The 25,002-nt window shown below is 34.2% G+C and overlaps 3 protein-coding genes across 3 annotated transcripts; 2 read left to right on the plus strand and 1 right to left on the minus strand.

Annotated features, from left to right (window-relative positions):
* Positions 1 to 5,364: 5,364 nt before the first annotated feature.
* LOC134264471 (E3 ubiquitin-protein ligase TRIM56-like) lies at positions 5,365 to 6,498 on the minus strand. Its single transcript, XM_062746768.1, has one exon. It carries the CDS (start codon positions 6,489 to 6,491, stop codon positions 5,397 to 5,399), a length of 1,095 nt encoding a protein of 364 aa, XP_062602752.1. The 5' UTR covers positions 6,492 to 6,498; the 3' UTR covers positions 5,365 to 5,396.
* Positions 6,499 to 6,772: 274 nt separating this feature from the next.
* LOC134264477 (uncharacterized) lies at positions 6,773 to 12,438 on the plus strand. The gene is made up of 2 exons (XM_062746772.1): positions 6,773 to 6,824; positions 10,123 to 12,438. The coding sequence occupies exons 1-2, from the start codon at positions 6,806 to 6,808 to the stop codon at positions 12,279 to 12,281; spliced, it is 2,178 nt and encodes a 725-aa protein (XP_062602756.1). The 5' UTR covers positions 6,773 to 6,805; the 3' UTR covers positions 12,282 to 12,438.
* Positions 12,439 to 19,743: 7,305 nt separating this feature from the next.
* LOC134264475 (uncharacterized) lies at positions 19,744 to 23,654 on the plus strand. Its single transcript, XM_062746770.1, is given in 4 exon segments — positions 19,744 to 19,789; positions 19,879 to 20,556; positions 20,558 to 20,722; positions 23,306 to 23,654. Coding segments are annotated over 4 exon segments (1,212 nt in total). The 3' UTR covers positions 23,629 to 23,654.
* Positions 23,655 to 25,002: the final 1,348 nt, after the last annotated feature.

A 25,002-nucleotide genomic window follows, 5' to 3' on the forward strand; every position in this document is an offset into this window, starting at 1 on the left:
TGAAGTATATTTTCTCATGAACTACGTTAGGTATGTATCACAAATAAGCATGAATATCTCCATTGTTACGTAATAATGCCGCTCTTGACGTCAAAAAGTCAAAAATATAGTGCACACTGTTTTGTTTTTAAAATGACAGTTGAACGGCGTAAATTTATGGCAAGTCATCAGAAAGATAATGTAAATATAAGAAATAAATTTAATTTTTTGAAGATTCATGAGGTATATTAACTACAAAGCTTCACCCGGTGTAAAGACGAATAATGACCCCCATCGAATAATGACCGGGGGTCATTTATCGACAGCGAAAAATGACCCCTGGTCATTATTCGACGTAGAAAAATGACCCTTTTGCCCGTAGAAAAAGTGTCACCACCCTAAAAATTTGCAGAACCCACCTGAAGAAAAATGACCCCCGTAGAAAAATGACTCCCTGTTGATTCAAACTGAAATTTTTAGGGGGCAAAAAAAAAAAAAAAAAAAATTAGAAAAAGAAGCATATTGGCCAAAATGCTCACCTGAGCTAATTTGGAATAAATTGATGATATGTTGATCTCATAACATACCATTATAGTTATTTTTAAGGTCAATGCGATGATTCAGAATGTAAAGGAGTAAAGATTTATCGAGCCTAAAGGGTTAGGTAAACATTGTCTTTCGATTGTGGGAATCATCGTACTGACAGAAAAAATCAGCAGTATCATATATATTTTTATTCTCCGCTGGAAAAGCGGAAGGGTATATAGTAATTGGGATGTCCGTCCGTCTGTTACGCTTTGGGGTATCCATCTGTTATCCGCAACTCCTCTTATATATAAAAAGATGTATTTGTAAAACAGCTATTCCCCTGTATGGCAACATAGCGAAGATTAAACTTTTCTCAAAGGCAATTTAAATATAATGGTACCCAAAAAAGGGTCTTCTCACAAGAAATACAATTGCAAAATAGGAAAGCCCTAGCACCACTTGTTCAAAATTAATGACTAAGGATAAGTTTTTGAAAGGTAAGTCAAACTCAAAGGTCATAGGGTCAAAGTTGATGGTTTCTTAAGAAAGGTTTAATGTAACAAGGATTACTTTTGTGAAGTATGAGAGTACTAGTATCTACCGTTTAAAATTTATAGCCAAAGTAAATTAATTAAAAATTTGGCATTTTGTGTAAAATGGGACAAACTCCAAGGTAAAGGACAAAAGGTCAAATTTGGTGGTACCCAAAGTAAGGTCTTGTCACAAGGAATGCACACATATTGAATATGAAAGATATAGCTACAATAAATGAAAAGTTATGGTAAAGTTTAAAGTTTTTGCGGAGAAACAGACTGCCAGATACACAGACATACATACAGACGGACACGATAAAACTACTAGTATATACCCCCAAATCTTCGATTACAGGGACATAAAAAGAAATGGTCTTCAATTAACTTTTCATATTATGATACAGTATAAAGAAGACGTTACAAAAATGAAAATGTTTGTTCTGATTTTCATATTAAATTCTCTGAAAAATATACTCAGAACTGGGTTAATTTGTGGAGTAAAACAAGAATTAAGAAATGTAATGAATACTGTGTGCTAAATCAAAAGGTTATGTCTACATGTATAGTTTTTGCATTAGAATGTGTATTTTACACTAACCCATAGCTTTACAGAGCATATTTCTAGGTGATATACCCACCCCACCCCTTACTTATTTAGGAGGAAGTTGATTATCAACAAAAGCAAAAAAAAAAAAACAAACAAACTACCCTACCTTTATTTTTCTATAAGGAGGGACTAAAAATAAGCTTAAAATAATCGTTTCTATTAATTTTCAAGTGTAACTCTGCCACAATACTTTCAAGTATACCCCCACCAACATTTAAAGTATGCTTTAATCATGGCAAAGTAAATTATGATATGATTCAACTTTCTGAAGGATTAACTTCATTTCAGTATTTTATCTAGAGCCTCTTTCAGTATTATGGAAAGGTACAGAGTTTTATTTATATTTTTGCTTTTAATTTAATTTTTGTTTGTTTTGATTTAAAGCCGCTTGGTCCGATTCTAATCGCTAAAAAATATATTCGTTTTTCTTCTTGAAAAATAATTGTCCATAAATTATTTCAACTTTTGTCAAATTATATCCCCAAAGTCTTTTTCTTTTTAAAGATATCAAAATTCAAAAGTTAAAAAAATAATTTTTGTAAGGTCATACATATGGAATGCCATATACGACAGCCAACTGCTTACTGCCAACTGCTAACTGCTTACTGCCAACTGTCAGCTGCTTACTGCCAACTGCCACACATATTTGAATGAATTTTCCTATTTTCGTTGATATTTATGTGAATTGTCAAAAAGAAAAAAAAAGTAAATAAATAACAAAATAAAAAGAATAGTATGATTTTACCCTTACTTTGGACTTTCAGTAGGGCGTGACTTTCTCGGCGCTACGTAAAAGCAAATACTAGTAGATTCCCATTGGTTACGAAATTCATAACATCAGGAACTTTAAATTGTTGTTGATAACGATGAGACGACTTATGCCCCACCTCTGTGCCGTGAGAGAACTTTTAATTGGCTATTTACTACACCAGTTGACATTCGGCCGCATCTCTATCACATGTATATTTCAACAGTGATGGGAAGCTGTGTAAATTTCAGAAGCTAATTAGGTAACGTCGAGAATGCCACGCCTTACTGAAAGTCAAAACTAAGGGTGTAATAGTAATAAATTAAAAAAAAAAAAAACCATGGATCCAGGATTTTTTCCATGAGTGATCCACCCCAGTAAAAATAAATCGAACTCAGAAATTTCTTGACAAGAAAAATAACGTTAACTCCTTTCGTAAACGTGAAAGAAAAATTATTTTGGCGGTGTGGGTGGGTTATGCTCCATATTTTCATATCTATGAATTTTCATACAAATTAACTTTAATACAGATTCGCGTTTTCGGGGGGGGGGGGGGGGATCCAAGGTCAGTTTTAAGTACTTATTCTAAAAACCATTGACAAAAAGTCAATTGCTCTAATGTATAACTCCTTTAATAAGGGGTATATTTTATCAATTGAAATCAGACAGAACATATCATCAGATCTTCAAATACTAATGAAAATGGATAAATGACTCCTTAATCTCATCGTATGTTTTTATTATGTTTTAATGTAAAATTCAACATATGGAGATTGATAAAGTATATTATTTTTTATTTTTATCTTATAAAATAACTATTCTCCTGTTTTTACCCCCCCCCCCCCACACACACACATGACACAACAAAATCTTTGGAAAGGATAAAAACTGAAAAAAGGATTTGTTGTTGATTCCCAGTGGAGTTATTTTGAAAAATAAATTTCAATTTCCCGTTAATTTTGAACCTTTGAACATTTTCCTCAAAGATTTATATCTCTTTGTTTTTACAAAATAAGTTATGTTTTATATGCACAGGGGAGGGGGGGGGGGTCCGGATCATCCCTTTAAAATTTATAAAGGTATTCAATGTACAAACTTAACCAACTGAAATTTATATAATGCATAAATTTAAAGGGACCTTGCGCCCCCCCCCCCTTCTAAAACGCGGATCTGTGTTTAATTGAAAAATCTCATAGACTTAAAGCATGAGACCCCCCCCCATGTGCCAAAATAATTTTTCACATTTAAGAACCGAGTTAACTTTTTTCTTGTCAAAAAAATTCTGGGTTGGTTTTTTTTTCTAGCCGGGTGTCCCTCTTGGGAAAAAAATCTTGGATCCGCGACTGTTTTTTGAAAATACACATGAATATATCAAAATAAATATGAAAATTTATTCAAATATGTGTGGCGGTTGGCAGTAAGCAGCTGAGAGTTGGCAGTTAGCAGTTGGCATTTGGCAGTAAGCAGTTGGCTGTCGTATATGGCATTCCATAGTCACACAAAAAATAATCCTTTGTTTTCATTGCGTGAAATCACCTTCGAAAAATTAAATTTAACGCTTACATGTATAACAAACCCGAGCATTTTTTCCACAACAAAGTGTACACGGGCAATATTCTAGCCCTCGTTACTAAACTCCCTTTTTAAAAAATCTTTTAAAATATCTGATTTTCCTTTATTCTGTATATGCATATTAATATAAAAATAACTATGGATTATATTCAGTTAATTTCTTAATTTTCATATCATGACTTAGGATTCTATCAATGGAAAAATACTCGGGTTTGAAATCTCTTCATAATTACATATAACCGATAAAAGTATTTTTTTCAAAGGTGACTTCAAAACAGATCTTCACTTCCCGTCAGGAACTGCTGTTTGTCAACAAGGTTTTTGGTCTATGTTTTCCATGTAAGGATTGTTGTAATAAACTATTAAATCAATCTAATAATTAATTTTTATATATTATCTATGTAATGACATACTTTTATTGTTTAAGATAATATGTACCTGTTTCGGGTGAAGCGGCTTTAACGTAATTTTTTTTTTGGGGGGGGGGGGGTTAAAAATTTCCTACTCTTTCATTGTCAAATAGGATTTGCGAAACTTATACAAGCTAAAAGTTGAAATGAAGGAAAAATTAATTTTTCTATTAAAGGGTATGGGAACCTGATTGTTGCATGATTTGGTTTCTAAAAACAAGTGGAATATCATTCTTTAAGCAAACACTATAAGGAGGAATATTAAAAAGAAATTTTATTTACTTGACAATTAAAGAATCTCTTTTCACTTTAAAGGGGGTCAATTCTCAATGGGGGTCAATTTTTTTTAGTATTAACATATAAAATAATGACCCCCTAGGACACTTTTTCTACAAAAAATGATTTTTTTCTACGGGTAGGGGGTCATTTTTGTCGTTGAAAAATGACCCCCGGTCATTATTCGTCTTTACACCGGCATAATTTTATCACGAAGGGCTAACGCGCTTCATGAAATATGCCGGCGTGAAGCGTCGTAGTTCATAACCTCATGAATCTTCAAAAATTACATTCATTTCTTAATTAAAGACGTGGCGGGAATTATTCCAGGTGTGAAGATCATGAATCATTTAATCTTTATCAATATTTTTTTATGAAGAAAACAAATTTGAAACATTTCAGCGAAACAAAAATGTATTGCATAAAGCCTTACACTAATGTACAAGGGTTCATTTGGTTCAGATAGCAGGTAAAGGAAACTCCACAACCCATAGTCTTTTACCATTTGAAATCGATTTTTAAGCTTCATACAAAACAGTTTGAAAACTGTTGGAGACCTTAAACTACTAGAGAAAATGTCAGAGCTTGTTAAGAATTGAAATCCCCAATAGCATGATTTTCAGCATTTCTCAATAGGTGGGTTCTGTATGGTCTAAATATTCAGATGGTAAGAAAAACATTTTTTAGAATGTTGAGTCAAGCCTCTCCCATGTTTGTGCGTATTGAATGGAAGAACTAAAGTTTTACTTCAATTTTCCTAATGTTTCTATTGTTGCACATTGTTCAAGTGTTTTCTCGATGATGACTTCTAAATCAAGTATAATAGGACTTTTCTTCATTTCTTCTAACTTTTTTTCGCTCTCATTCGTAAGCTTCGTTATCTTAGGTATCAGTGTTAGAAGCTGTACATTTGAACATTTCTCTTCAGCTGCTTGAAGTAGATTATCACAATGAGACAGCATTGTTTGCAAATCAAGCAGTGCTTGTTGACGATCTTGAACCATTTTCATTTTTGCATCAAGAGTTTCGGAAACTTTAGTTTCAAATTCTGTTTTCAGTTTTTTCAAATGTTTTATCAGCTTATCACTAAACTCCTGAATTTCATTTCCACGAGTTTCACAGTCTTTTTCTAATTTATCATAACTTGTGGATAACATGTCAACCTTTGAGTCAATATTTTCAATAAGCTTTTCAATTTCACTGTCCATATTTTCATTTTCTTTTTTGTCATTCGATTTTTGTGCAGCATCTTGTAATGTCAAAACTGTTTCACACTTTCTGTGATGCACCATTGTGCAAGTTGCACAACAAGCAACATCATGATCTTCACAGAACATTTCCAGCTTCTTTCCAGTATGAATATCGCAATGGTCATGGTCATCCGCTGTAAGCATACCTGCATCTTTGGAATCATCAATAGGGGCAATTTTGTGATCCGCAAGTATAGGTAAAGATGTATGAAAATCTCCACAAGCTTCACAAAGGGCAGCACTGCATGAGTAACACCAAAACTTGCCACTTTCACTTTTTCCCCTTTTACCACAAGGTTGGCATATGGCCTCTTTCTTCTCCAATTGATGTTGATCAAGCAATGTCATTATTAAATGATTTATTGGATAACTTGAAGCCACTGCTTTTCCTGATTTGCCGTCCGACATTTGCACTGGATTGGGTGAACGACATGTTGGACACACAAAACATTCCTCCTCTTCCTTGTAAGACGTTGAAATGTAACTTGCCAGGCATTCTTCACAATACGTGTGCAGACAGGGCAAATAGCGGGGTTTGTTGAATTTTTCGAAGCAAATTGGACAGATAATAAGTTCTTGAGTGCTCATCCTTTACACAATGAAGAACAGACAAACATGGCAAAAGATCAGTCTAAACAGATAACAAATGTTAAATTTGAAAGCATAACTGACAAATATTATATTTCCGGAATTGTTTACATTTTTTTTTCTAAAGTTTTGCAAGGAAAGTAGAATAGTTTTCAGTATTGTGAGACAGAGGAGTTCCGACTAGTTTTTTCTTTATACATTGACTTTTATTTATCAATGTCTACATTCAAATTATATCGGAATAGCTTGTTTTAGTCAACTTTTATCTATTCTTGACCTCTTTACCCCTACGTGCAAAGTGGGACACGTCAACAATGGTGGACGACGGGGAAGGTATATCATTTTCTGGTTATACTTACCTTTCCTATATTAAAAATTTTTATACCTTTTTTTTTTTATTTTTATTGTATCTAAAAGTGATAGTATATTTAGAAGATGTTATACATGTTATATGCATTTTTCTTTTGTGCAAGGGAAAAATCATTGAGCTATACAAAATGTTTCCCGGTGTGTAATAAATAGTTTTAAAAATCATTACACGTAAAAATAGAACAACACAAGGGAGGACACCATTTTGGACCATTTCCCAGATTCAACTGAATTGTCAGTGTTAATGTATATATAAATATTAATATAAACTGTTTATGAACTTCGAAGACTCTTTCCCATCTGTTGATGTCGAAAGTAATAATTAAAAGGTCGTTGGTGACAAAAAGTGAAAACACACCTGGAAACCTCTCAAGTTTTCTACAAGACCCCCCCCCCCCAAAAAAAAAAAATTAAAACTGCAATTCTGCGTAAACTTTTGGTGAATGGAAAAAATTAAATAAATGGTCCAAGCAAATTTTAAGTAAGGGAGCTGACTAAGAATCTATTTATTGAAAACTGCTATTAGAAGAACTACATGTATAATATGTAATTTACTATTGATATTAGTGAACATGCAAAGATAAGGGAAACTTTATAGGGACCATCTTAAAATACAATCAGATTCACAATAGAAAAATATGCAGAGATGTTAAGACATTTGCCCTTCCAAGTATTTTTACTTGTTTTAAAGAAGACGGAATTTTGACAGTATGTTCAAGATATAATAAGGATATATTTTATAATCTAATCCATACATATATCTCCCTCTTAAAGACAAATCATTCAAACTAATTTAAAAAAAATAATAAAATGACAACTTGAGTAATGTATACATTAGAAAAATGGATGATTAACTGCAGATATTTTTTTTATTTGATGTTTCACTAAAATGTGAAGAGATAATATCTTGTATAAAGCAAAAAATATGGTTGCAGAGAGCTAGAATTTAGACACCGCAGTAAGTTAACAATTTCGCAATAATTCAGAAAGTTAACAATCGTATCAATTAGAACCAAAATAGATTTTAAGAATAACAGGCATTAATGTTGTTTTTGTACCAAGAACTTTTACGACTTCTTTCTTTGATCAGTGAAAAATCCCTACAAAAAAGTCATTCAATGTTTTGAAATTGCAGAGCGCTTACCTGAGGCCTTCTGATTTATTAGCAGTTTCCTTTTCCTTTTCCTGTAACCATATTCAAATGTTGAAGTTTGTTTTCTTTTTATGTCCCTATATTTCCTAGGGGTTCATTACTTGAATAACATATGGAAAAGCATGTTTGCTGTTTGGGGAAAATCCTTTAAAAATCTCATGTATTCCTAAGTAAAACTTTGATTGCCCATTGTAGTCCACCCTTTTTTCATTGGTCCTGATTGTAAAGAAAAAATCAATCAACACTACTTGCAAATGCTTTTATCTAAATCTGACAACTAATTCGCTTGTTGTTCCTTGGGAAAAGAATTTCAAACTATTCTCCTATATACTCATGTGTTAAATTTTAGTTCACATTTTCGACTTCTTCTCAAGAACCACTGAGCCAATTTTGACCAAACTTGGTATAAAATATTCTTGGGTTAAAGGGAATTTAAATTGTAAAAATGATGGGTCAAGTCCCCTCACAAGGGGAGATAATCAAGAAAACACAAACATAGGGTGGGGTCATTAAAAAATCTTCTTCTCAAGAACCACTTGGCCAGAAAAGCTGAAACTTATGTGGAAGCATCCTGGAGTAGTGTAGATTCTAAATTGTTCAAATCATGACCCCAGGGGGTTAGGCGGGGCCACAATGGGGAAACAAAGTTTTACATAGAAATACATTTGTATATAAAAAAAATCTTTAAAGAAGGATATGGAGATAACGAACAGTATTCATTCTCAACGTCCATTAAACAATATACAAAATAAGAGCAGAGCAAACACGGACCTCCGAAACATCAGAGGTGGGATCAGGTGCCATGGAGGAGTGAGCATCCCTGCCGACCGGTCACACCCGCCGTGTGCTCGTTGTCATGATCAGGAAATAACGGAAAAAATTCCGTCGTCAATTCAGTGTATAAATAATGGACTAACAATTGGCATGAAAAACGTCAGTCAGATCTTCTCAAGAACCACTAGGCCAGAAAAGCTGAAACTTATGTGGAAGCATTCTGGTGTAGTGTAGATTCTAAATTGTTCAAATCATGACCTCCCCCCGGGGGTAGGGCGGGGCCACAATAGGGAATCTTGCAGATATTTTGACATTGGGACAAAATTTTACAAACTCCTACTTTACTCAGAAATATAATTCAAGTTACCTATCTGAAAATTAATCTTTGAGAAATATTGCTGATTTCTGAAAAAAAGTCTTTTTGTGTTATCTATCTGAGAAGGCTTCTTCATCAATATGACTACATTATGTTTTTACCGTTCTTAAAGAGATGATATCAGATTTTCAATATAAATATTTTATGAAAACTTTAACCTATGTGTTTTACCTAAAATTACCCTCCTGGGGTCGTTATATTAACAAAAAAATCTAAAGTACGAGATGTGATAAGAAGTTATCGAATTATCTATTGGTGTATTTATAAAACCGCAATTTAGATTTGAATGAAATTCGGCACACATATTACTCATAAACATGCTCTATAAAAAGCAGATGATAAGGTTGTTTTGCTGAACATATTTTTGGCTTTATTGTATAAAGTTTAACTTATTTCTTGTAAATTCGTAAAGCAGCTTGTTATAACTTGCACATAGTTTATGAAGACAAAAGACTTGTTGCTTTCGAAAATTTCTACTCTGAATTTTTCTGAATTAAAGTTTTAATAATTTTCATTAATACAACAAAATTGCTACTTATCTTAAGTTTTAAGAATAGATTTTGAAATTTTGTAAGTTCAAGGATGTGTCGATCAAACGCGTCCAAACATTTGAAGTTTCAATAACTTCGATTAAAGTAAGATTTTTACTATATTTTAGCATGAAATTCTAAAGCACAAGATGTAAGTCACGAACTATATAGAAATTGTAAGAAAATATTAAATTCAAATCTGTGTCTAAGCACCTTTAAGATTTTCACATTTATGTGTTATTCTGAAACTCCGTATATGAAATAAAAAAAGTGTAAATTTCAAGCTCTCGATTGTAAAAGCATGTGCTTCTTTCAAATGTCCAAATATAAGGTTAACAAAGTTCTCAAATATCGGAAATTTTATTCTACATGTATTTTTATGAGACATCGTATTTTTTATCATTTCTATGTTTTTTTATTCATTTACAGACACCAGAATAAAAACGGGACAGATTGAAATGGAAGGAGAGAATGAAGCGTGTTCTATATTAAACTGCATTTTTTGCAATACAGTTTTGGTCTCACCAGTAACACTGCGATGTCTTCATTCCCTTTGTAAACCATGTTTAATGAAATTGTTAGAAGAAAACAGTGTATCCGAGACTGACAGTTTTTCTCTGAAGTGCAAATCCTGTAACTATCTAACACGTCTGGAATATATATCAAAGACACAGGATGTAAAAGAAAAAATAATTAAATCCCTTTCACCGCCAAACGCAATTCTTACTTTGCTAGATTTCTCCAAACAGTCTCAAAAATCTGACTGCACACCATGTAGAAATCGAGGGAAGACAACTGCCTCGGCATATTGGTGCTATGATTGCGCTGTTTACATCTGTGATGAATGTTATGTTTTTCACACTTCTTTACCTATTCTTGTAAATCACAAAACCTACAAAAGAGAAGACACAAATGAGGTTACAACACTGCTTTCCTCGGCGCGAGATATGTGCGAGCGTCATTTTTTACGTTTCACTCGAGTATGTAAATTAACAGAAAAAATATGCTGTGACACATGCATCTCCTGTTACCATATGGATATATGTTCTAGCGAACACAAAAATATATCAGAAATATCAAGTAAGGTCAATTCTGAACTACTGGGTCTGAAAATCTGCATCAAATTACTTCTTGATGAGATAAAAACCATCGTCTTGGATTTATCGGAGGTGAAATCTACAATTGGAAACTTCTTTCAATCAAATCTACGCGCCTTACAAACACTAGGATACACTTTAGAAAAAACAGTTCTGGAGAAAACTGACTTCTTACTGGCAGAATCTTACAAAATTGCTTATTTTAAGCTAAATGAAATGGAGTCCAATTGCATTTCTCTGCGACGAAAAAAATGTGTGTTGGAAAATGCACGAAGTATGATATCAGTATCTAGGGCCAGCTCAGGAATCCGTGGGTTCCTTGAGAAAAAGAGAATAAAGAATACTTTTTTAGAAGTACGAGCATTCGTTGAAAAAGTTACAGGAGAGAAAGTTCAACAGATTACCATTTTCTTTGATCCATCAATAATAGGTTTGTTTGAACTGAAAACTTTTGGGAGTTTGAGTCAAAGACAGTCTGATACTTTACAGATTACAAAACCTGAAACAGACGACAGACAGGGAAAATTGAACAGCATGAATCGATGGGCAAGTCAGATAAATGTTTGTCAAGGGAAAGAAAATACAGGGTTGTTAAAGCGAGCATCTAGCGAAACAAATCTGCGGACCGAAGCTTCGCCACATTCAAGTAAGCCATTCGAAACGAAACCAGTACCTGAACAATGCGGCTGTTCATCTAGTGAGAGGGTTATACAGTTTGGAGGACGAACATATATTCTGTCAAATTCAATAAACATAGAAAATGGAAATTCTCACGTAACAGGATGCGAATGGAAATCTGAAGACGAAATAATGATCGTCGACGCTGCATTAAAAGGGAGACCAGAAGCCCGTATATACAATACGAAGAATGGTACAGTAAAGCAAAAAATTCCCTTAAATCATAAACCATATAATGTAACTGTCCTGTCCGAAAATACATTTGTCATGACATTCCCGAAAGAGAAGAAATTATTAATTGGCAGTTTTGAAGATCTTAGTGCCAATAAATTCATCGACGTTTCAATCAATTGCTATGGTGTATGCTATTGCGGAAAAGGGACGACGCTTATTGCTGGCAAGGATAGAATAGTGTTCTGCGACAGTGATTTTGATGAAACAAAAACATTAACTGTTGGCGGAGATGATATCAGATATATTTGTGCGTACAATAATAACTTAATTTTTTACACTGACCTGCAAAACAACAAAGTTTTCAGCGTAATGGGCAATGGCGATAATCGATTTACATATGAAGACACCGACAAGAAAGGACCGGCAGGACTAATCCTTGATGAAGCCAAAAATTTGTATGTTTGTGAAAAAGGTTCTGATAAACTTTTAGTTTTGAGCAAAAGTGGATCATGTTTAAAGAAATATGAAGTTGGAAAAAATCCAACTGCAATATCGCTTTCCAAAGACAAATCAAAAATATGTATAGTTAGGGGAGGACGTTACACAAATAATGTAGCAGATATATATGCTTCAAATTAGATAAATTGTAACACATTCCTTACAACCTTTTGATCAACATAATCAGATCTTAGTCTTCTGTATTTCACCGCATAGAGAAATAATGATATTTTAAGCAACACATAGTATAACTCCCAGAATTTGCAAGATTATTGTGAAATATTTGTCAATGGATTTTTCATGTCTCTTTGTCTACTGATTTGTGTCAACAAGTCTTCATACCTATCTAGTTCTGTTTGAGTGGAGTTGTGCAAACCTAAATTTTCAAATAACAAGATTATGAAGGAGTTTTCAATTGAACGTTTCAAACAAGGCTGATAAAGCTGACTTTGGAACTTATTTGACCTAGAAAATATTGTTTGATTTGAACAAATTAACGTTATCGGATATTTATGGAAATCTTGTGATTGTGTTATTTAATCTCAAAAAACTTATCAAAAGTTCAGGGACATGTTAAATTTAATCTTATTTTGATATTTGTAGATGAAACCTTTGTGATCTCTATTTTGTATTATCTAATTATGATCATGTCAACGATTTATCTTCTTTGGCACATATGAATACAGTACTTTATATGATGCTATCGGAAAAAAAGAGCCGGGCCAAAGGTGATTATCAGTTTCAGTTTTATGAATTATATTCACGTGATACTTTATTTGCAATTAACTTTATAAATACTAGTAACATTGGATAATTGTAAATTTGAACACTGTAACATACGATTATACCTACAAATAAATACACAACAGAAATCATAATGGTGTTTTTTTTGTTTGTTTTAACGTCCCTTCAAAAAAATTTAACTCTTATTGAGACTTCACCACTAACCAATGGAGGACTGCATATTTAAACATACACATTTTCGGTCTTTGCGCAGTGTGCAGATCTCTTTCGTTCCAGCAACTACAACCACACGCAACCTCGGTCTACACAATCTTTGTAGAAAAGATCGATTTCCACAATCCGCTGTAGGATTCGAACTCGGATGGTAATGATGAACTCATCACTCTGCGACTCAACAGCAAACGTTTTAACCACTGGGACAATCATGTTATAATCTTAACATTCTGATTATTAAATAAAATTGTAAATAGTTTTTCAAAAGCTTGTAACCACACTATGGCCGTTCAAATCGACCATGTGACTTTTTAAATACTTATTTTGCTTTTGAAATACTTATACGAGGCTATTCAATAGATATTGAGACTTCAATAAAGTAAGAAATAGCATATTAATATTTTTTTGTATTTCATTTACATCCCTTCTAAATTATCACCCTTTTCTTCAACACATTTTTGAAGTCGTTTTATCCAGCTTTGGAACGCTCCACTAAACTCCGAAAGAGGTATTGCCATTAGACACTGATAAACAGATGAACACGAATGGAAACACCGTTCAAATAGCATTTTTTCAATTCACGGAATTAGAAAAAGTGACATTGGGATAAATCTGGTGAGAACGGGGATGATCTAGCCGCCTTATTCCATTTTCACACACGACATCTTGTGTGTACTGGGGCTTTATCATGTAAAAGATTGGTCCCCCTTATTTTGGCCTTCAGTCTGCTGTTTTTGAAGTGCTTTTTTACTTCAGACAGTATCTTTTTTACTCCAACAGCTTAATTAACACTTTTATCCTTTTTAAAATTGGAATCTGAGCGACTATCCAGTTAGTTAAAAAATTTTGTATACAAAACCCTCCTTGCTGTCTTGTCGCGTTTAGCAATTGTAGGTCGTTTACTTTGTTTTGTGAGACACATTTTGTTTCCAAGGTTTCTCTCAGGTTCATAAAAATATAGCCAATTTGCATCCCCGAACAATTTCATGGAAACGTCTTTTATCATATTTTCAGTAAATTTTTCAAAGTTCTCGACTAATTTGCAACCGCTTTCTTTTTTGCTTGTCATTTAAAATGTGTGGGATTCACATCGCAGATACACTATACTTTCCAAAATCCTAAACGTTCTTTTGAAATCTTTAAAATGCTACCCGAGCTTCTTGGCAAACTGGTTCACGGTCAGTTTGCCGTCTCTGGCGATAACGCTCTTTACTGCTGAAATGAAACATTTAGAGATACCGAACAGTTTTCAAGCTCAAAAAGTCATCTAACAATACAAAATAGGAGCAGAGCAAACACAGACCTTCAAAACATCAGAGGTGGAGTAAGGTGCCGTGGAGGAGTGAGCATCCCTGGTCGACCGGTCACACCCACCTTCTGCTCCTTGTCATGATTGGGAAATAACGGGAAAATCTGTCGATAGGTCAGTGTAAATAATGGCCTATCAATTAGTATGAAACTCAATGATAAATTGTATTTGCTGACAAGGTCATCGCATTGACCATACAACTTACAAAATGATGACTTTAAATGGGACTGCTGAAATTCTTGTTTCATCAACTTTCTTTTTAACAATTTAACTCGTTTCAGAACTTGTACATACGTAGAATATGCTCTTGGATATCGAATCAACTGAGAGATATAAACTCCGTATGCAGGTGATGAAGGTATATTGCTGCATAAGTACGGGAATTTGATGATAGAAAAGTTAAAGTCATCGTTTATCATAGAGCTTGGTTTATAGATTACCACTTACATTTTTTCAAGTATAATATCCAAATATCCAAATATGAAACAGATGTGTAAAACTCATTGGCATCTTTTATCTCAAATTCACCGGGATATATCGTATCGACATAAGAATGGAAATACCATTGTTAATGGGCAATACCTTGTCGATATATCTCAATATCTCAATCTCGAGTTGAAAACCACAATATATGTTTTCTTCTTAACATATCAGATTTAGGGAAAATTCTGCTCCATATAAGCACAAAAATAGTTCTGCTTACAACGGGGCACCGTTGGTACATGTACCTATGGGAATTCCAATATATTGTTGGAAAATCTGCTCTCTAAAAGCTGCAAAAATATTGTCAATCAAAAACTCAAGCATCTTTTTTAATGTCAATATCAGAGTACTTGTGTGTACAATCAGAATGTTTTTAACAACATAATTATGCAAATTACCAATGACAAGGTAAGTCAATTTACGAGATCCATTTTTATTGAAAAAACAAATTTCAATGATATCAAAAAGCCTTTACTTTTGGGAAATGGTGGTGTATAAAGTGTGACCAGGAGATGCTTACTCCTATATGGCACCTGATCCCAGCTGATTTTTTTAAAGGTCCCCTTTTGCTCTGATCCAGAATGTGTATTGTTTAATGGCCCTTTGGGCTAGAATATTCAGTTTATTATCTACATTCGTATTTCATTTAAGAACATCCTTTCCCTCTTGATGATAAATATGGGTGTTTTATGAAAAAAGAGAGAAACAAGACAACAATGAGTGGGAAACTTTATTTGAAAATGTCTCTAAAGACTATATTTTAACATTCCTTGCAGTAAAAAGGGTTCAGTTTTCACTAATAATACAAGTATACCAAAAGCAACAAATAACGTTTATGTCGAGTATTTTAATCAGCATTTGGATTTTATAAGATCTTTACATTATTGTATGTTGCTGCTGATGTTTCTCGCTGTATACCATCTATCCACCACCGCAACCGTTGTAACAGGATCTGAAAGTGTTGAAGCAGTTGTCGTAACATCTCCTCTGTTATATAAGCTCGGTGCTTCTGCAGCGTGAATATCGACACATCAAGTAGCAGGTCTGTCTACAGGACTCACTCCGGTCCTCACAAGCACAATGACAACGCAGTACACTTAAGTACAGGTCTCTGCAAGAATCAGACAAAAGGTGAATCATGAGGGTTCTCAGAATTGGATGATTTTACAGTTTACACACATAGGTTTCTCTTTCACTATTAACCACGTATGTAAAATGAAAATTATTTTGGGTCCTAGTTACTATGGAAACATGGCCAAAGAAATTTTCTCTAGCAACCAGTCAATTTTTAATGTGGATGGACAAATAAATCACTAAACTTAGAGGCTTGAAATTGAATGTGAATATTACCAGAGGGGTTCTTAAATAATGTTATCATAAAGATGAACATTTCAAGTGATAAAACCATGTAATACATAGAATTTTTATTTTAAGATATTTCTTTTACGGGCAATGGAAGATATGAATGTTTTGCATTTTTTGCTGATTCAGCATTTTTGTTAATTTGGGCAGTTTTGAAGGCCATATATCTCAAACTTCTTGCATAATACAAGAGTATGGTATATTTTACATAAAGGCAGAGGAATATCCTTTTTGGAATTTAAATTCAAAAACGTGTGTTTTCGAAAGAAAACTCGTCTTACTTTTATTGCCTGGAACATTGCCACTTGTTTGTTTAGGTACAAATGTTAACTATAACACTCTAAACATGTTAAAAAATGCCATATTTTTTCAAAATTTATGACATGTTGCCATGGTAACAATGACACATAACACCAATTTTTTGCATAACTTTCAATAACAATGTCAAAGACTTTAAAGGGAGTTTTAAGAAATTCAGAGACAGTACATACCACATGTACAGCTCCTATATAAATGTTCAGGTCATTATAGATGATGGCGCTTAATAACTTTTCATGATAGCTACATGCTCATTGTTGTTGCCATGGTTAACCTTGCAAGCATTCTGAGATTATTGCATAAGCAATGCATGTCCTCTACCGGGTTCCCCCTTTTCTCTAGAATGTCATTTTATAATATGCAAAAGTTATGACCAAGGTAAAAGTGTTTGATATTAAAGTTTTGAGGTTATGCGTGACTTTAATCTAAAAAAAAAATAAAACACATAACGGAAATTCAACTCATTTTTTCAACATCTTGTTTACCATGTTGACCGTTGGAATTTAGCGCAGCACGAACCAGATCTTAAACCATTATGAAAAAATTAAAACGCCACAAATCTATCAAAAATCAATGAAGCCTAACGACATTCAAACTTAATCTGTAACTAACCAAGGTACACTCACATGCCGAAATTCAGCTCAATATCTGCAAGCGTTTAGAAAATAACTGCGGAAACCCAAGTAGGACAGAGTTACAGACAGACATGGGGACAGCTAGACCGACGAACGGACTCAGAGGAAACCTATAACCCCCTCCAGTTTCACAGGTTGGGGACTAATAAAGTACAAAAAATGTACTGATGCTCTTACATCACTGTGGTCTGTCAAACACTGAATAATCTTTACAAACATTTATGAGTGCGTGTCAAAAGTGGATTTATTTTCTTTGTTGCTATGGGGAATTTTCTGTTGCTATGGCGATTAGTATTTGCAAAATATTCCTGAATTCATAAAGAAGTCTCAGAAATATGTTTTTACTTTAAAAATTGATTTTGGTATCCACCGATAAGATTTAATTCCATGAATAACTCGCATATTTGATAATTTGTCTCTTTCTCTTAATCAAAACATCCATTTTTGTTGCCAGGCAACCGATTGTAAATATTAAAAAAACACACGTTTTTGAATTTAAATTCAAAAAAGCATATTCCTTTGCCTTTATGTAAAATATGCCATACTCTTGTATTATGCAAGAAGTTTGAGATATATGGCCTTCAAAATTGCCCAAATTAACAAAAATGCTGAATCAGAAAAAAATACAAAACATGCATATTTTCCATTGCCCGTAAAAGAAACATCTTAAAATAAATATTCTATGTATTACATGGTTTTATCACTTGAAATGTTTATCTTTATGATAACATTATTTAAGAATCCCTCTAGTAATATTTACATTCAATTTCAAGCCTTTAGTGATATATTTGTCCATCCACATTGAAAATTGACCGGTTGCTAGGGAAAATTTCTTTGGCCATGTTTCCATAGTAACCAGGACCCAAAATAATTTTCATTTTACATACATTGTTAATAGTGTAAGAGAAACCTATATGTGTAAAATCATCCAATTCTGAGAACCCTCATGATTCACTTTTATACACATATTGCCTGATTCTTACAGAGACCCGTACTTAAGGTTAAAGTAAGTAGGCGGGGCCTATTTTATAGGAAAATGTTTACTATGGCGTCACACATAATATAAGGTCTTCAAAATACCAGAAAATGAAATTATTTGCTATTTCAAACAGCTGGATAGCTGTATACTACATACAAACTTACTATTACATTCAGTTTTTTCGTTTGTTAAATCCCACACAACAGTATATACACGATGCATCGATCGCAACGTACTTGTCAATGTGACGTCATCTCGCAAAAATGACGCAGTTTGTGCACAGCGAGAAGCTGATCAAGTCACATTTTGTACAATGAAAAATGTCTTTTTTCTCAAATAAAATATAATTTTCAATTAGATAAAGAGCTGTTAACTTGGATGCGATGTCTATTTTAGTATTTCATTTAGAAAATATCCGTACATTCTCCAGACAAGTGATAGTGTCCTGTGTTTGTATGCAGAATCATTGAAAAAGTTATGGAAGGGCCCTAATAAATCGATTTATTGCAAGGGCATACCCTCAATACCTTGTCAAGTTTTTACACATAAACTCAAGAAGCATTAAGTATTTGAAAAGCGCTGCGAACGTCACGAAACCTTGCAAATAAATTAATTATAGCTTTATCTAATGTAGTTGACCAGCAAAATATTCAACCTGCCGTCTGACAAATTAAATTTTAGCAATTAAAAAAGGGGATCTATATAGGTTCGAAGCATTTTTCACAAACTACATATGTTGAAAAGGATTATAAAATAAACTAAGATTTTTTAACTTGGTTATGCCCTTGCAATATTGGAATTTATAGATGACCTCTTAACTGCAAGTATAATTTCTGAAATCATGTGACGTCGACATCACGTGACAAGTCTAAATAAAAAATCTAAATGTCCCAAACATTTAAATTTAAACCACATTACATTTTTTTGGTATCAGTGAAGTCCAAAAAAGAATCGCCCATCCTAATAAAGTATGCATTTTTTATCTTAAAAAATCGCCGATATTTCCATTTGTAACCTTAACTGTGGTGCGAAGGTTTATCCTGATTCCAAATCGAACATCCCTCACAGCAGTTAATGTTAAACATGACCGCTAACGCTAGAGCAGCTAGATACTTCATTTGGAAGGCGTATAGTTTGCTGAAAATTAAAAAAAATCTTTTAGATTTAGAAAATATTAAGTTTTTTTCTATTGCTCTGTATAATTTTTTATTTATTGTAAAGGATATGATCGTAACAAATTCATTAATATATCATTTATTTTTAATTCTAAGTAAAGGGAAAAAATCTTTTGATAAAGTTGAACAAAGAAAAATCGAGTACTGCTAAATTAAATTCATTGTGAATGAAGAGAGTAAGGTTAAACAATTATAATGATTTTTTTATAATAATGATTTAAACGGATGTGATATTGGAGAATGGTTGAGATGCATAAGAGACATCTTGAATTCGTGTGGTCTGTATTATGTATGAATGAATCAAAGTTTTATTAGTATGACATGGTTAAGATCTATTGTGTAAGAAACATTGCTAAGTCAATTTTTATAAGACTGGCATATGGGTATGGATGTATGTTCTAGCGAACTCAAAAATATATCAGAAATATCAAGTAAGGTTAATTCCGAACTATTGGCGTTGAAAACCTGCATAAAATCACTTCTTGATGAAATAAAAACCATCGTCCTAAATTTATCGAAGGTGGAATCTACGATTGGAAACTTCTTTCAATCAAACGCTTGGAGAAACTTTGGGGGAAAAAATCTCTCGAGAACACTGATTTCTTACTGGCAGAATCTTACAAAATTGCTTATTTTAAGCTACATGAAATAGAATCCAATTGCATTTCTCTGCGACGAAATAAATGTGTGTTGGAAAATGTACAAAGTATAATATCAGTGTCTAGGGCCAGCTCAGGAATCCGTGGGTTCCTCGAAAGGAAGAGAGTAAAGAATACTTATTTAGAAGTACAAGCATGCGTTGAAAAAGTTAAGGAAGAGATAGTTCAAAACATTACTATTTTCTTTGATCCATCAATAAAAGGATTGTTTGAATTGGCAACTTTTGGGAATTGGAGGCAAAAACACTCTGATGCACTACCCGTTGCAAAAGTCCATTCAGATGAATTACAGGAAAAAAAGAACAGTATCAATCGATGGGCAAGTCAGATAAATGTTTGTCAAGGGAAAGAAAATACCTGGTTGTTAAAGCGAGCATCTAGCGAAATAAATCTGCGGACCGATGCTTCGCTACATTCAAGTATGTCATTTGAAACGAAAGTAATACCAGAACTATGGGACTGTTCATCTACTTCCTCTAGTGAGAGGGACGCGGAAATAATACAGTTTGGAGGACGAACATATATTCCGTCGAATTTGATAAACATAGAAAAAGGGAAAATCTCACGTAACAGGATGCGACTGGAAATCTGAAGACGAAATAATCACCGTCGACGCTGCATTTAAAGGGAGACCAGAAGCCCGTGTACACAATACAAAGAATGGTACACTTAAGCAGAAAATCCCCTTAGATCATAGACCATATTGTGGTAAAGTAAGATACATGAAAGAGGCAATAAATTGTCTCTGTTACATTTGGCAATCAATCAAATATTTACAACAACAAAAATAATCTCAAACTATTTACAAACTACAAAGCATATAATCTTCCATAGTCTTGGATGATGATTATGAAATCACATGTAATGACAAAAATCAATATGCTCACCTATTCTACAATTCTAATCTTCAGTTAACTGAATTATCACCAGATTACAAAGATTTTGATGTCGAACCAGTTCTAAGACCTTATTACTTCAGGAATAACAGACAGGCAGGTCATAGTTCATCTATATAACACAACTTCAAGGACTTTGACTACTCCATCCAGAGGTATCATATGTGAGGTTCAACCCGTCATAATTGAAGACCTACCTAAGATGCCTGAACCGTCTGAGAAGTTCAACCTTTTAGATGAGATTGACATCATAGAGAGTGATTTATCAGATAAACAGTTGGAGAAGGGTAAGTATCTTCTTTTACAGTTTTCGAATATATTCAGCAAAGGAGACCATGATGTGGAACACACAGAGATTGAAGCATAGGATAGATTTGTTAGATGACACCCCTTTTAAACAGCGATACAGAAGAATTCCTGCATTCATGTTTGACGAAGTAAGATCGCATCTGAGACAACTACTTGACATTGGTATCATACGACCTTCACATTCTCCATACGCATCTAATGTGGTGCTATAGTACTTGTAAGAAAGAAGAATGGGAGTCTGCGATTATGCGTTGATTACAGACAACTGAACCAACTGACCAAGAAGGACAGTTACGATTTTCCAAGACTTGAGGATCTCTTAGATTGTATGGCAGGAAATAAGTTCTTCTCTCACATTGATATGAAGTCAGGATATCATCAGGTGGAGATATTGGAGAGCCATAAGGAATGCACAGCATTTTCTGTAGGAATTTATGAATTCAATCGCATGCCGTTTGGCCTCACTAATTCTCCGGCAACGTACCAGAGACTTATGGAGAACATATAATTTGACCTGAATTTGAAAGTGATGTTTATTCATAGACGATGTGATAATTTTTGGCAAGACTTTCGAAGAACATTTGCACAACATACAGCTTGTATTCAACAGAATAAGAGAGGCTACACTGAAAATAGCTCCATCCAAATGCCAATTCTTCAAGAGAAAAGTAATGTTCATTGGCCATATTGTTTCACAGAATGGTGTCGAGATAGATTCGGAGAAGACAGAGAAAGTTGTAAATTGGCCAAAACCAAAAACACCAGAGGATGTACGCAGATTTCTTGGATTCGTCGGATATTATAGACGGTTTATTGAGAATTTCAGTAGGATCTGAAGGCCATTGACTGATTTGAAGCCATCTCCTCTCAAGAAGAAGTCAAAAGGAAAGAACAAACAGATTAAAGAATGGCATTGGGGAATTGAACAGGACAAAGCCTTTGAGACACTGAAGACTCACTTAGCTTCTGCGCCGATATTAGGATATGCCGACAGTACCTTACCTTACGAGTTGCATACAGATGCCTCAGGTGATTCACTAGCAGCAGTCATATCAGGAGCAAAACAGAGTGAAGCGTGTCATCAGCTATGCCAGCCGTGGACTCAACAAGGCAGAGAGAAATTATCCTCCACATAAAAGAGAATTTTTGTCATTAAAGTGGGCAGTTTGCGATAAGTTCAAGGACTACCTGTTTGGCCAACATTTCACAGTCTTAACAGATAACAACCCTGTTACCTATGTGTTGACTACAGCCAAATTGGACGCGACTGGATATCGGTGGTTAGCAGCCCTTGCTTCTTTCAACTTTAACATCAAGTATAGAGCAGGAAGGAACAATGCTGATGCTGATGGTCTCAGTTGTCTACCCATCAACACTGAGACTGTACAAGCCATTTGCCAGTCAACTGTACCAGCTTATGTAGAATCTCTGACTTTGTCTCCAACGCTAGTTGTTGATGATGAGGATCCACGAGGAACCAGTACGGGAAATATTATTGATTGGTTTAAAGCACAAGATCTAGATCCAGACATTAAAAGAGTGAAGGAGTATGTTTAGGTCCAAAGTTAAACAATCCAGGAAGGAAGTAGGACCAAACCCCCTGTTACGACAATTTAACAACTTGAGGATAATAGATGGTGTGCTGCATCGAGAAACAACAACAGACGAAGGAGTGAAACATCAACTTGTCCTACCCATTGCACATGCATCAACTGTAATAGAGGCAATGCACAATGATATGGGTCATCCAGGTAAAGACAGAACCTTGTCACTTATCAAGGATAGATTTTACTGGCCTGGAATGCACAGCGACGTGGAGACATGGATCGCCGAGTGTGGAAGATGTACCAGGAGGAAGACACCAACCAATCAACGAGCTTCCCTTGTGAACATCACCACCAGTGCACCATTGGAGTTGGTCTGTATGGACTACTTGAGTCTAGAAACATCCAAGGGAGGATACCAGAACATCCTGGTGATCACTGACCATTTCACTCGCTATGCCATTGCAATACCAACCAGGAACCAGTTAGCAAAGATCCCAGCAGAGGCAATAAATTGTCTCTGTTACAATATGACGTAGCTGTTCTACCCGACAATAGATTTGTCGTGATATTCCCAAAAGAAGAGGAATTATTAATTGGCAGTTTTGAAGATCTCAGTGAAAAAAAAATCATCGACGTTGCAATCAATTGCTATGGTGTGTGCTATTGCGGAAGAGGGACGACGCTTATTGCTGGTAAGAATAGTATAGTGTTCTGCGACAGTGATCTTGATGAAACAAAAACAATAACTGTTGACGGAGATGATGTCAGATATATTTGTGCGAACAACAATAACTTATTTTTTTACATAGATTTGCTAAACAAAAAAGTTTTCAGCGTAATAGGCAATGGTGATAATTGATATACATATGAAGACACCGACATGAAAGGACCGGCAGGACTAATCCATGATCATGTAAACGATTTATCGTACTGGGCACACTTATAGTACTTTAAATGATGCTATGGAAATAAATCAGCGGTGCCAAAGGTGATTAGGATTTTCATTTTCATTTTTATTAATCTTATTCAGTTGACACTTTATTTGCGATTAACATTATAAATGATATTGGATAATTGTAAATGTAACACTATAATATACGATTATACCTACAAATAAATACAGAAGAGAAATAATAATCTGTTTGTTTGTTTTAACACCTTCGAAAGTTTCACTCATATTGAGACGCGACGTCTCAATATGAGTGAAACTCACCTACCAGTTGGAATGCTGGATATTTAAACACATACATTTTCGGTCTTTGAGCAGTGAATGGATCTCTTTCGAGTTCTTTCCAGCATCTTCAACCGCATGCAATCTCGGTTTATACGATCTTTTTAGAAAGACGGATTTCTACAATCCGCTGGAGGTTTCAAACATGTGTGATAAGGATGAACTCCTCACTCCGCACTCCGCGACAAACGCTCTAACCATCGCACCAAGCGGACGACAATCGTGTTATTTATAATCTTCACCTTCTGATTATTAATTTAATTGTAAATATTTTTGCAATTGCTTGTAACCTCACTATGACTGTTCAAATCGATTGTGTGACTTTTTAAATACTTATCGTGAAGCCATTTTATGAGGGCTATTCAATAAATATTAAGACTTTAATAAAGTAAGAAATAACCTATTAATATTTTTGTATTTCATTTACATCCCTTCTAAATTATCACCCATTTCTTCAACACACCTTTGAAGTAGTTTATCCAGCTTTGGAATGCGCTGCTAAATCCGAAAGAGGTATGCCCTTTAGACACAGATACACAGCTGAACATGAATGGAAACACCGTTCAGATAGCATTTTTTCAATGTACGGAATTAGAAAAAAGTTATATTGGGACTAATCTTGTGGGTAAGGGGATGATCCAGCTGCCTTATTCCATTTTCACACACGAAGTCTTGTGTGTAATTTGCAGTGTGTGCTGGGGCCTTATCATGTAAAAGATTTGTCCCCCTGATTGTGGACTTCAGTCTTCTGTTTTTGAAATATTTTTATACTTCAGACAATATATTTTTTACTTAAACAGCTTAATTAACACGTTTACCCTTTTTAAATTGGAATTTGAGCGACTACCCCGTTAGTTTAAAAATATATATCATATACAAAACCTTCCTTGCTGTCTTGTAGCGTTAAGCAATAGTAAGTTGTTTACTTTTTTTGTGAGCCACATTTTGTTTTTAAGGTTTCTCTCAGGCTCATAAAAATGTAGCCAAATTTCATCCCCCGTA

Source organism: Saccostrea cucullata, unplaced genomic scaffold (assembly GCF_032062105.1).
Source record: "Saccostrea cucullata isolate Sc308-1 unplaced genomic scaffold, CSIRO_AGI_Scuc_v1 ctg1453, whole genome shotgun sequence".
Lineage (NCBI taxonomy): Eukaryota > Metazoa > Mollusca > Bivalvia > Ostreida > Ostreidae > Saccostrea > Saccostrea cuccullata.

What these genes read in the sequence shown, in the direction of transcription:
- LOC134264471 (XM_062746768.1), bottom strand. Translation starts at nt 6,491, where the DNA reads ATGAGCACTCAAGAACTTATTATCTGTCCAATTTGCTTCGAAAAATTC.